Below are 14,480 nucleotides of genomic sequence, written 5' to 3' on the forward strand. Positions count from 1 at the left end.
TTATTTGTTTCAATTAAATCATACGCATTGTTTTTAAAGAAACAAATGTATAGCATTGGAAAACTTTTACGCTTTGCATTTGTTTATTTTAAAGTTCAAATGATTATAAAACCATTATCATTGAACTGATTTTTTTGTTATTATTATTATTATCATTATTAAGCGTTGTTAGTTTTTTTATATAAAAAAAAACAAAAAAAAACAATGAAGGTTTCCAAAAATTTATAATTATATTTCGATAGTATATCACCATATAATTATTGGTATGAAAAAAGTGAAAAGTGGTGCCACTAAGAGAAGAGAAAAAGCTGTAGCCAGAGAGGAAATCGCAAATCACCCCAAGCTAACACATTTTAGGTTGATATGCAAGTCTACGTCAAATGGCATAAAAATTCCGCCTATTTTTCTCAGTGATGATCTTTCTGAGTGGCCAGATAACGTTTCTGACGCACAGAGGTGTGACATTGTTAAACGTGGTTTCAAAAAGATCGAAATTGATTTTCCATACAATTTAGAAAGACGATTTTCACTGAATTATTATAACCGCAAGATGAAGAATGGAGAAATATTTGAACGCACATGGCTCATATATTCTTTGAACAGCAATAAAGTGTTTTGTTTTTGTTGCACTTTTTGGGATAACTTTTTGGGATAACTTTTCCACCATTCCGGCAAGGAATGAACACTTGGGAAGGCTTGTCAAAAAAACTTAAAGAACACGAAACATGCAGTGCACATTTCAAGTGCTTTGAACAATGGATGACTTTACGAAAAGGTTAACTGATATTTTCTTTAATTTATTGCTTTGTTACTTTTTTTTTCTTAATTAATTTCTTTTTCCTCAATTTTGGTAATGCAGGCATTACAAATCAAGCTACCATAGACGAGAAACAACAAAAGTTGCTTCATAAAGAGCGAATATTTTGGAGGGCTGTGTTAGAAAGGATACTAGACATTACCTTATTTCTTTCTGCAAGAAATCTTGCATTCCGTGGTTCAGACACAGCCATTGGTTCAAAGAGCAATGGAAACTTTCTTGGGCTGTTTGAATTACTGGCTAAGTATGATACCGTTCTCAATGAGTTTAAAGAATTCAGGACAAAGAAACCAAGGAGCACTACTTGAGCAATGACACACAGAACGAGTTGATTAGACTTTTAGCCAGGGAGATTGAATCCAAACACTTTTCTAAGGTAAAAAAGGCAAAATACTATTCTATTATTTTAGATTGTACGCCAGACGTTTAGCACAAAGAACAAATGAGCATTATTTTGCGATCAGTAACATGTACTCCTGGAGTAGAAAATTTCTTTGGATATCTTGCAGTATATACCACTGGAAAAGGGCTTTTCAATGCATTTTTAAATCAGGCAAAAAATTGGGATCTAAATATTTTAGACTGTCGAGGTCAATCTTACAATAATGGTGCTAATATGAAAGGAAAAGTAAAAGGTGTTTAAGCAAGATTTCTGTAAATGAATCCTAAGGCCTTATATGTTCCATGCGCTAACCATTCACTCAATCTTGTTATTGTTGATGGTGCACTATCATCCATCAGTGCAATTTCTTTTTTTGGTGTTCTTTCAAGGTTATACACGCTCTTTCATCGTCTCCTCCTCGATGGGAAATTTTAAAATCATGCTTGGCAATTTTAGTCAAGCCACAATCAGATACCAGATGGGAAAGTAGAATAAACTGTGTTAAGCCACTTCGCTTCTATTTAAAAGAAATCTAAGAGGCACTTGAAAAATCGGAAGAACATGCCTTAGAAATATATTAGAACATGGCCTTTTTTATTATCAATCATTATTTGATATGACGTTTTATTTCAAATTAACAAACCAAGTAAGCTGCTTCAGTCTTCTGCAACCTCTCTCGACATATTAGCTAGTGAAATAAATGCAACAAAAGCGTTTCTTTATGAGTATCGCGAAAATGGATTTTCTGACGCACGTGTTAAGGCATCAGAAATTGCAGAAGTTTTGGGTATTGAAAAAGTTTTTTCGATGGTGCGTTCACGAAAAAAAAAATTAGTTTGTTCATACGAGTGTGCTGATCACACTTGGCAAACTGAACATCAGTATGAAGCAGATTTCTTTTTGCCACTAATTGATATGTCAATTGCATCAGTAAAAGAGCGTTTTGAACAGATCAGCATTGTCACAAAGCTTTATGACTTTCTTTACCAATCTGAGAGTCTTATCAAAGCTTGTAATGAAAATTCTCTGTCTGCTTATTGCAAAAATTTGCAAATAAAGCTTGCTGATATAGATTCTGAGGATTTAGAATCGGAATTAAAACGTTTTGTCATAGTTATAAAGGAGGAAAAAAATGCTCTCTTAAAATCTGCATATGACTTCCTAAACTACATCTACAAAGAAGAGCTGCAAGAAACTTATCCCAATCTAGTAATTGCGTTACGAATCATTTTTACTTTACCAGTTACTGTTGCAAGTGCAGAACGTAGCTTCAGCAAGTTAAAACTAATTAAAACATTTCATAGGTTAGTATAAATAATCTTGCTTCATTATACATAAATACGTGTAGCTTTATTTCTTTGTATTTTTAAATAGGTCAACAATGATCGGTGAACATTTTTCTTCCTTAGCAATGCTGTCTATTGAGAACGAGGTTGCAAGAACATTAAGTTATGTAGGCATAATAAATGAGTTTACAAGCATGAAAACACGTCGAAGCATGAAAACACGTCGCAAACCCATTTTTTGATGGTTTGCGACGTACTTCTATTATCTGCGTAATGCATTTACAGTAGTTAAAGAAACTCTTCACTAGTAACTCTATATCAATTTAACAAATATAAAATATATCTAATTGAATTTAAGCGTTAATTTGATTGCATTTAGTCTTATGAACGGCGACGTTAAAGTATGTCAGGTACCCAGCTGTTTTAAAGTAATCTGTAAAATTTATCCACTTTTTTAGAAAAAAAAAAAAAAAATTGGGGCCGTAATGGCTAGTTTTTTTTTTTTTTTTTTGGGGGGGGGGGGCAAATCCACAAGGCTTTGAGCCTAGAATAGATATAGAAGCCTAGAACAAATATAAAATCATAAAAATAAAAATATTTTTTTGTGTTAAGAAGTAGTGAACTTTTAAAAGACACACTTCATTAAAATGCTTGTAAATGAGAGATTGTATATGAGTTAGTTTTCTTGTATTAAACTTAACGTTAAATTACTCAATTCAACGTTGTGTTTAACGAAAGAAAAAGCTTTTTACTTAATATAATACGCGTAATAATTTGCGAAACATTTTTACGCATTTTCACGTAAATTTCAGGGAATTGGATTTGTGTTAAATAAGTCCCAGTTAAGTTCAAATCTTCAAAATTTTATAATACAATACTTTTGTTTTATAAGAATGTTTTGCCCAAATTTGCGCTGATACCTTCAGACTTGCATTCAATAATCAGGGGATTACTAGAATATAAAACAAGTCTCTTCAGTGAAGTTTTTTTTTGAGTAATTGAGCCTGAGAATACAAAATACCTCTAAAATTTAGCTACGGAAATGTGGAGGCGGGGGAATTTTATTTTTTAAAAAAAGTTATGATTTTCTTCAATAAGACCACCATATATAAATATGTTCAGAGTTTCATTAAAAAAGATCATTTTGCATTTAAAAGTGATTATTATGTAATGCTAACAACCTTCTAAAAGTTGAGAGGGTTGTAAAGTTTATATGGGTATAATTTCTAAATATAATAATCTTTTCAAATTAAATTTTAAATCTATGGTGATTTATATTATACTATGAAATGCCAGAAAATACTTTGATGTCTTGTAGTTTGTAATTTAAGTGGTCTTGTGGTTTGTAATTTAAGTGGTCTTGTGGTTTGTAATTTAAGTGGGTTTTTAATTGATAATTATTGGTAATATACTTGTTTGATTTAAGTGTAACTGATTAATGGGTTTTAATGATTATTTTTGAGGTGGGGGATGCATACCCCGCTCCTCTCCCGCCCCTTCCTCCCTCCACCTGGACCCGTCACTGATTGCCATTAGAATTTATAAGAGACAGGTTCTCATTTAGTTTAGAAAAGAAAACAACTTAATGTTGTGTTTATGCAAGAAAACTAAAATCCTTAAATAAATTTCTATCTAGTAAAAAAACTTTTGTATAGTATTTTGACAAACCATTTTTTCCATTTTATGGCGGGTGATGCCTAATTTTTTAGAGTATTTTTGTTACCAAGTTTCCGGTAGCGTAACTTTTGGCAAAGCATTTTTGTATGACATAGGTATGAGCAAAAGTTTGGAGTTTAAAAGTTTTGTGGAAGTAACTAAACTCAAATACCAAAAAATCCTGAACCTGGATTTATATCAAATAAAATCCACAAACACCCCTCACAACTATCATTAAATCCGCAAATATTTTTCTTACAATTATATTAATTGGTAGCTATTAATATAATAACCCACATAATTGTCAACAAATGTTTAAGAGTTTTCCACTATACATTCACAAAATTTAACATGATTATAAGTTTTAAACGCCATAATACGTTTACCATGTCTTGAAGATAGCTGCTGTCTAGAACATTAAAAAAACCTAACAACGTGAAGTGCTAATAACATTAAAATAATGTTATTATGCACTTTACGTTGGTTTTCAATGGCAAGAAGCCTAGGTCTAGCTTCTAATTTGAAACTAATTATCAATGCTTTTGAGCTTATGAATTGCCAAAACAGTTTATATTGAATTCTATATATATCAATTATGGTAATGTAATATTTTATACTTAATTCGAGGTAAAAGGCCAAAAAGCTTTTTAGTCATTAAATATGCACTTACTCTCAAGAAACAAGGTTGTTCATAATTATTACCTATTTAAATATATATAATAATATATATATTTAAAACAATTGCCAAAAATGAAAAACAGTAATTTGAATTTTTGATTTTATGAGAAACAGCATAAAGTTCAATGAATAATTTATTTCCCAAAAACGTCACACTTTAAGTGCGATAAAGACACTAGTTTTGTTGGTTACAAAGCAAATGTTAGCATATATTCAGACTTATGCAAGTCTGAATATATAATTAGGGTTTCTAGAATATAAAACATGACTCTCCAATGTTTTTCGCTAACCAGGTTATTGTGAAAAAAAAGTGACGTAGTTTTTTAAAGTAGTTTTTTTTTGTCAATTTTAAATATATAATATTGTCAATCGATTATTACCTATATTTATCTATTATTTACAATTTTTAATTAATTATTATCTATAATAATAAAGTTAAAAGCACTCTGTTTTAAAAATTAGTAAAATTCCCCTAAAAATTAAACAATATTCTTTAAACAATAAACAATTACTATAAATTTTTACTATAAAGTGCTCATATTACCAAGACCACTTGGTAATATGAGCACTTTAAATTAGCTCAAAAATATAACATTAATTAAGTAAAAAAATACCAATCTGACAATTAAAACTAATTTTTGGAATATAGTGATTCATTATTAACAAAACTGATCAATAAAGATCAAATTTTGGACTGCTTTTTGTTGAAACAATACAGCTATGTTTTCCGCAAAAAAAAATTAAAAGTTGACTTCGTTATTTTTTCAATTTTATTAACTCAAACCTTTGAACCTTTACAAATTTAGAGTTTTTGAATTTATATTACAGAAAAATATTTAGTATTATTATAATATTTAAATTTTTTACTATGTTTTGTTTTTATTCAAAAAGCAATTAAAACTACTGCTATTTTTAGACTATAAACTAGGTAATTTTAATGAAAAACACTGGGTAATTTGAGCATGCTCATATTACACAAAAATGGCGTCTTTTATTAAAGTCAAAACTAAATGTTTCTATTCATTGTTTTTCAAACAAAAATGGATTAGATTTTTAGCTAACATATCTTTCTTTATAAAAAAATTAATTTCATTATTTTAGCACCAAATTTCGCGCCACAGTTTTATTCTTGCGTGATGATATTATTTTAGCAACGCAAAAATTTAACAGCGTTTTAGTTTGATGATAGCCGCTAATTACTGCATATAAATTTACGCTAAATGTACTGATTTTTGTTATCGCCACATAAAGTCTATTCAAAAAATACCAAGCAACTTTAACTTAACTGCTTACATCTAAGAAATCTTTAAGTATGCTCAAATTACCAAGGTGCTTATATTACCCTAATCTACCTTATCCGTTTAAAATATAATTTAAGACGTTCCATATCAATTAGCATACGCTAAATATTGATTAATGTTGTATAGAGAAACGCACACTTGTGCAACGCTTGATAAATATGGAAATTTTTTTAAGAGTAAATTTTATACTTTTAATTTAGATTTATCTAAATTGTTAAATTGTTTAAAAATTTGAATTAAAAGCAAAACAAACGGACTTACTAATATCAGCATTGCATACGAAAAAACTTCTAACCAAAAAGAGTAAAATCTGAACAAAACATTAAATATATATATATATATATATATATATATATATATATATATATATATACATATATATATATATATATATATATATATATATATATATATATATATATATATATATATATATATATATATATATATATATATATATATATATATATATATATATATATATATATATATATATATATATATATATATATATATATATATATATATATATATATATATATATATATATATATATATATATATATATATATATATATATATATATGCATGTATGTATGTATATACTTTTATCAAATTAATGTTATAAATAAAACGTTTTGAATAGTAGTAAATAAAAATCACTGATCTCAAAATATAACTGGATAGCGTATGCGGCAAATTTTTTGAAGCCAGTTTTGGCCTCCCAAGATGGCGACGGTTTCGGTTGATTACAAATGAAGAAATTTTTGTTACGAACTTATATGTCATTTACATATATAAATATTATGAAATGTACATGCCTCAAATATAATTTTTGGTTTTACATAACGATAATTAAAAAAAAAGGCAATATTACATATTTACGTAAATTTCTCTATTGATTAACAAAATATATTCTAAACAATAAGTTTGAATAATATCTTGCTCTTTTAAAGATAAATAATTGTTATTAAATAAGATAAAAATTTTTAGTTTTTTTTAATTAAGAATTAGTTTATTTAACATTAGTAAAGAACAAATAAGGAACTAGTAGTTATACAAGCTAACAATTTCCAAACAACTTTCGAATAATTATTTTAAGTTTGAAAAACTGAAATAATTTTATTCATATTTTTCATTTAACTACCTTCTTTTAATTTTAGTTTTACTATAAATTATTTGTTTAATATTGTTTATAATACAATTTATGCACCTTTTAGTTCTTAACTACCCAATGCTGTGAGCTAGAAGGTTAATAACATAACTGCATGGTAGGCAGCTAAGTATCTTTTTAAAATAAACTATTATGAAATTAGTTTTTTAAATAGATATCACAAATTTACAAATGCTGCATGAACTATTAGCTGAGCTCTGTGAGTACACACAACTCAGAGGTTCCTTCTAGAATTTTTTTATATAGTTATTTGTGTCTTATATTATTTTATTATATATATATATATATATATATATATATATATATATATATATATATATATATATATATATATATATATTATATATATATATATTTATTTATTTTTCTAGTTAATTTGGCAGCCAAACTGCCAAATGAGCTAAAATAAGGAAAATATATTGTTATCACTTATAGTTGAGTCAAACATGAGGAGCTAGATCAATTATTATTTTCAAGAAATCGACTGATCTCAAAGCAGCACTTGCTAATGCATTTTGAATTCCAATTTCATTTGGAAAGAGGCAATCTATTAAAACAACCAATTAATTTGGAAATGGATTTTCTCTTTCTTTGCATATAACACTTATGATTGGTTTAATCAAACCTCCTATGTCTTTGAATTTTAAAAAGCTATTTTGTTTTAAATGAAAAGGAAGTACTAGTACATTCTGACATTTAATGAGGATTTTTTTTTTTGAAGTCATTTTATTTACGTATCCAGCAATATATGGGATCAAAGTTTTTTTATATTCAAATAGATTGTTGCAGTTTGGAATATCTGCATTATCGTGATCACTCACTGTTGGTTCTCTCTCCAACAAATCATATTTTCTTATTAATTCAATTTCAGTAAAAGATATTTTAGTACTAAAACCACCAAAAGAATCGTCTAAAACATATATATGAGTTTTATCTCTGATGCTGCAGTTTTCATTTGAAAATTAATTGATACTTTGCATAAAAAGTTATTTATATGTGAATTGTTGGCAATTGATATTGCTGTAAAACATTTCTGCAGATCTCACAGCACCAAAAAAGAGCTCTAGATGGTTTTGGCTGAGCTTATATGATAATAAATAATTTAATGGTGAACCTTCTTTTTCAACCCAGTCAAGAAATACCTTGAGCAGATTTAATTGCTGCCAAATATCCAATGAAATCAGTTTTTCGATTATACAAGATCATTTGTGTAGCAGTAATCTCTTTAAGACTAATGATATTCTTTAGCAAATCATTTTCTTGAATTTAATGTCATATAATCAATCTATTATGCAAATAAACTCAACAACATATTTATAAAATTATTTAACAGCTATTTACAGTTCATTAATATAAAAAAGTCAGCAAGCTGTAATATATGACCATAATATGTAACAGCAGGTAAGCAGGGTATTTAACTAAAGTTAAGGAGATATTTCAAAGAGGAGAAAATGTTTTGAACATTTCTATATAAAGATATAAATAAATTTTTTTCAAACAAATGTATTTTTATATACATTTGTTTCTTCAATTTTATTGAGTGATTATCCTTCAAACTATAAGAAACTATTATTTACTTTTTATTTGTTTTAAAAGTTGTTATAAATAACTATAACTCAGACCTGGTTTTTTTTTTACCAGTATAAGTGACACTTAATAATATTTTATTTAAATAGTTTATGCAATAATAGAATTCAAGTATAATATAATTCTAGAAGGAACCCCTAAGTTTTTGTATACTCACAGCACTCAGTTAACAATTCATGTAGAATTTGTACAAAATGGCATCTTGCTACAAAAAATAGAGAATATAGTAGTAGAGAATATAGAGGGTAGAAATGATTGCCGTTTATCTACTGTTATGTTATTAACCTTCTAGCATACAGCATTGGGAACTAAAAACTATAAGACTTATAGTTTTTAGTTCCCAATACTTATACTTAATACTTATACTTAACTAAATTTGTAAATGCCATTTAATAATAAATTCAATTATACAAAAAAATAATATCTTTTTTTCTCTAACATTTATAAAATTCATTTGTTTTCTTTTATTTTTAACAAATTTATAAGCTTATTTAATTATTTTTTTTTGTAATTTGATATAGCCATTTAAAATGTATATCGGTTTCACCGCTAGGAACTAAAATCGCCGCCATCTTGGGAGGCCAATTTTAGCTTCAACTTTTTTCGGAAAAAACAATAGAACCAGCTATCCAGTTATATTTTGAGATCAGTGATAAAAATATATGGAAAAAAGTTAAAAGAATTATAAAATTTTGGGTATTGTGGTTTATCCTCCTCCAGCTAATTGCCATATAGATGTTACATACCCGGGCCAGCGAAGACAAGTTCAACTCACTAAAGAGCATCATCACCCGCTTCGCTGACCAAGAGTAAGTGAGTTTAGGAAGAACGAAGTAAGTGAAAGTGAAAGTCAAAAGTAGTCGAGTTAGAAAAATAGCATAGAGAATGCGGACAGATATTGTACGAGATGTTAGAATGTGCAATTCATACTACACACATAATTGGCTTAAGCATTTTAATGTGCATATAAAATAATGTCATGGCAATAAAATTATAAAATTAATGTGCAACAAAACTATAAAATTTTAAAAGCAGTTATATTTTAGTAACAAAATATAATGATACAGTAATAATATTAATGAATGATGTTTAAACTCGATTGTGGCAATGAATGAAACATAGCTTTTGCACTCAGCCTTAAAACACAATTCAATCACCCTTATATGATTTTTTTTTTTTAATTTTGAATTTTGTAACCATTCAATATCGTTGATGCATTAGTTATTTTAAATGATAAGAACTTTTAAAAATAACCAATAAAAATAATCACATGAAGTGATTAATTTGATAATTTTTTTTCTTATTTTTTTTTAGTGTTATTTTTTTTTTAGTGTTATTTTTTTTTTTAATTTTTTTTTTTTTTTTTTAGTGTTATTTTTTGTCTTTTTAACTCAAATAACCTATATATATATTATTAGAAGTATTATAAACCTGAAAACATCGCACAAATTGTCTTAAATTAATAACCATTATTTTTTTAGTTTACAGGAATATATTTTTCAAAGTAAAAAATATTTTTTAATAACTTTAAGAAATTATTATGACTTTTCAATCAGTGGAACAATTGAACATTAAAACCATAAAAACTTGAAGCTAAAAAAGTATAACAGTGTTTTTTTAAAACAAGTTCAGGATTACCAAATATTAAAACCATAAAAACTTGAAGCTAAAATATGTAAAGCTAAAATATATAAGGCGTAGTTTTAAGGATAGACCAGTTTAATTTAAAACAAACTTTTAAATTAAACTGGTCCATCCTAAAAACTGCGCCTGCCTATAATAACATTTCCAAAAATGTATACTATGTTTACAAGAAAAATTTGAAATTATTACTCATTTAGATCAAGAAAATTTACTGAATAAAAAATCAGAATTAATTTCTAAATGCAGACATGAAAATAAGTTCTTTTTAAAAAATTATAAAAACAAATGACCAGTCCAAATTTATCCTAGTTCTAAAGAATTCTTTTCATGATTTTTTATTATCTAATGTAGTTGATGCAAGTTATTACATAATTAATTATAACAATTCCCAACTTCCTGTGAAATAATTTTTCTATAATTTGAAAACTTTTTTATGTTTAGACATTCTTCCTGATGAACCTAATGATTTGTTTGTAGAATACACTAACATAATTTATATATATATATATATATATATATATATATATATATATATATATATATATATATATATATATATATATATATATATATATATATATATATATATATATATATATATATATATATATGTATATATATATATATATATATATATATATATATATATATATATATATATATATATATATATATATATAGGCGGTATATATGCTTATTATTAGGTGCGGTCGACTAATTGGAGAACAATTAAAATTTGAATAAAGCTCCCAGGGCACAAAGCAAGAAATAATGACGTTATTAGTAATAAGTTGGTTGATTGTTTCAATTTGGCCTCAAAGCGATCTCTTATAAAATTGTGCAATGTCAATACCAAAGAAACAATTTCCTTTAGAAGGTAAAGAGGTCAATGAAGATGGGGTAGCAAACTTAATTAAGAATCCGGGAAATTAATAACATAATTGAAAATCTAGGTAAAATACATTTTCTAGTCAAATAAGTAGAATGTTAGCATTCAAAACTTCTTTATTATTTAAAAAGCATTTACATTTTATGACCCAGACGTAATACTTGTTATGAAAAGTAATCAGTGAAAGTAGTTAAACTTTAATTTTATATTGCAGGGGGTTAACACAACTTCTTCTTTCCTAATGGCATACATAATCGGAGTTTTGTTTTGTGTTAGAAACAGTTAAATTCCAGATACCTCCAAGTATTTATAAGTTCATGCTAATACCAAATAACGGTGCTTCACAATAAATTAAAGTGATCAAAGCTTGGGAACAAAAAACCCAAGAAATTTTAGTCCCCTTAACTATTAACGTAGTGGCAACGATGTTAAAAAATACGTTCTTTACTATTTTATCTAAATTTTAATTCATCAACAAACTTAAAATTTTATGCAATAATCTCTTAGTGCTCGGTTTTTATTATCCTGTAAAGTTTACAGCCCCTCAAACTGAGAGGGGCTGTAAACTTTGTAAGGTTTAAAAAACCTCTTTGTAAAAGTTATTAAAAACACTAGGACAGAAAAAGTTCCAAAAATAATAATAAAAAAATCTCAAGGAAAGGTGAGAGTTTAATATTTTTAAAGAAGAATCTATTTTACATTGTTACACTTTTACCCAATAAAGCGCGATTTAAAAAACTTATTGATAAGTATACCTTACCGAAATAAGAATTTTTGTTTTCATAACTTCTTTGACTTCAAAATATATTTTTTAATCTTTATTCGGCTAGCTACTTTTTTTTTAATTTTTTAATTCTAATAAATATTTATTCTGCTAAGACACATATTAAAACTCCTTATTTTATGAGGTCATCACAGTTTAGAAAATAATTGCATTCAAGTTTACATAGAAACAGTAAAAAGTAAAAATAAATGTACAAAAAAAATGAATCTTGTAACAGAAGACATGTCCATAAATATTAATTGAGTATTTATTGAAAGACGTTTTCACGCTTAGTATTTATTGAACAAGTTTTACTAATTTTTTTTTATTCAATACTAATGTCGAAATAATCTGTATAGAAAAATAAAATTTGTAATTGCAGTGTGTTTATTTAACATATTTTTTAAGCTTTCAGTCTTTACTCCATCCATGACGTCTTGCATATTTTTACCATATTTATATATGCGTTATGAATCGCATAGTTTTACGTCAATTTACATACACGACGAAATAGTTTTATAAAAATATCTATGTTCTTTTTTCTTTTCTTTTATCAGATTTTAATTTTTTTTTTCTTAAAAACTAATTTCATCTTTTAAAGCTCTTTAAGATCTTGCGGACACTTGATTGCTCGTTGTGCACACTGATTTGTTCTGAGAATTTCCAGTCTCGATAGTTTCTGATCCCAACACTGAGTTTAACGCTTTTTTTGTGACCGTAGCAAGCTGATTAACGGAAGCTATGTAGCAAGTTGCTATGTAGTTTCCGTTAATCAGATGCATTTTTCATTTGGTCAGTAAACCAATGGCCCGCCCATTTTTTAAAACACTTGTTTTATACAATGTATTTATACTTGTAATAATTTTATTATTATTTTTTATTATTTTATAGACATCGATGTCCAAAAGGTTTGTACTAGTGACTCTTTTTATATGAATTTTGTCAATAAAATGTAAAGGTATATCGCAAAATAGCAGTTATTTTTTTTTGAGGCTGGATGAAAAGATTTTCGTTTTTTTCAATATTTAGTGTTTTATTAATTCTTTATAATTTTATTATTATTACTTTTTTTAATATTTATTTGCCTACGATATATATATTATAGTTACAGAATCACTTTATTACAAATATAACTGACAAAATTTCCAGAAGATTATAAGAACTTATAATGAAGCCCTTTGCAAAAATATTCAATCAAATCAAATCTATATAATAATGCTGAGCTTAATAGTAGTAGTAGTGCCCTTTTCAGCGTGTTTGACATAGAACTCTCGCCATTGTAACCGAGACAATGGCGAGAAAGAGTCGCATCACTTTTTTTATAAGAAAATGTGAACAAAAAAGTATACAAATATCCGACTTATGTAAACTTCAAAATATGTAATCTTAAAACATATATAAAGTTTAACAGTTTTACTTTCACGTAAAAATTGCATTGCGGTAACATCTCCATCATTTCTAACATCTTTTGTTTCTTAAGTAGTTTTAAAACCATAGTCAGACTTTCAGAATTTCAGCCGTGATTCGAATCCTACCACTGAAACCTTTTTTTTCACTTTTTTTTTTTTTTTTTTACAATGTATAATATCTTTACATAACATATGTAAAGATATTATACATTGTAAAAAACGAAGAGGAGAGAAATTTCTTAAAACATTTAAACACTGGTAGAAATGTATTGCGCATATGTCACAAGATAGTTATCGTCGGCTCGTAATACAAGTGACAAATCGATAATTTATCAAAATTATTTATAAAAATTATATAATTTATGTAAATTTAACATTATTTTAATGAAAATTTTTTTTATATTTTTAAATTGTATAACGTTATTTTGTCACGTTACATAAAAATAATTTTTTACATTTGCATAACTTTAAATTTACATAAATTAGATTATTAAATATTTATATATAATTTTATTAAATTTTTGATATGACACTTGTATTCCGAGCTGACGTTATGTTATTAATTTGCTAAGGTAATTAATCCTAATAAGCAGCGTATGGTCTAAAAAAAATTATGGTCTGAAACTTATTAAAGAACAAAAATAATCAGCCCGTCCTGCTACTCCAGAAAAATCTGCTTTGGAGGCAAAATAAAAAATATATAAATAAACTGTAGCTTGCAAAAACTTTAAAACTGGATTTTAACTATTAAGTCTTTTTTGCTATATTTATGTTTTTGCTATAAATAAATAAATCCAGATTGAAAAAATTGAAAATATTTTGTATTATGGGGCGGATTTGACATGCCTAGCTCCCCCTGACCCGTGTTCCTGGTCCTCTTTTGCTTTGTAAACT

At 26.6% G+C, this 14,480-nt stretch overlaps 1 protein-coding gene across 1 annotated transcript in view; it reads right to left on the reverse strand.

Moving 5' to 3' along the window:
* LOC136083683 (uncharacterized) overlaps positions 1-12,310 on the reverse strand; it is a 34,930-nt gene extending 22,620 nt beyond the window's left edge. Inside the window, exons 1-2 of the mRNA XM_065803258.1 lie at positions 12,175-12,310; positions 6,382-6,430 (exon numbers count right to left, since the gene is read on the reverse strand). Coding sequence (XP_065659330.1) covers positions 6,382-6,430; positions 12,175-12,198 — 73 coding nt within the window. The 5' untranslated portion in view covers positions 12,199-12,310. The remainder of the gene's footprint in view (positions 1-6,381; positions 6,431-12,174) is intronic.
* Between the last annotated feature and the right edge of the window lie 2,170 nt (positions 12,311-14,480).

This window comes from Hydra vulgaris, chromosome 08, assembly GCF_038396675.1.
Source record: "Hydra vulgaris chromosome 08, alternate assembly HydraT2T_AEP".
NCBI classification, from domain to species: domain Eukaryota; kingdom Metazoa; phylum Cnidaria; class Hydrozoa; order Anthoathecata; family Hydridae; genus Hydra; species Hydra vulgaris.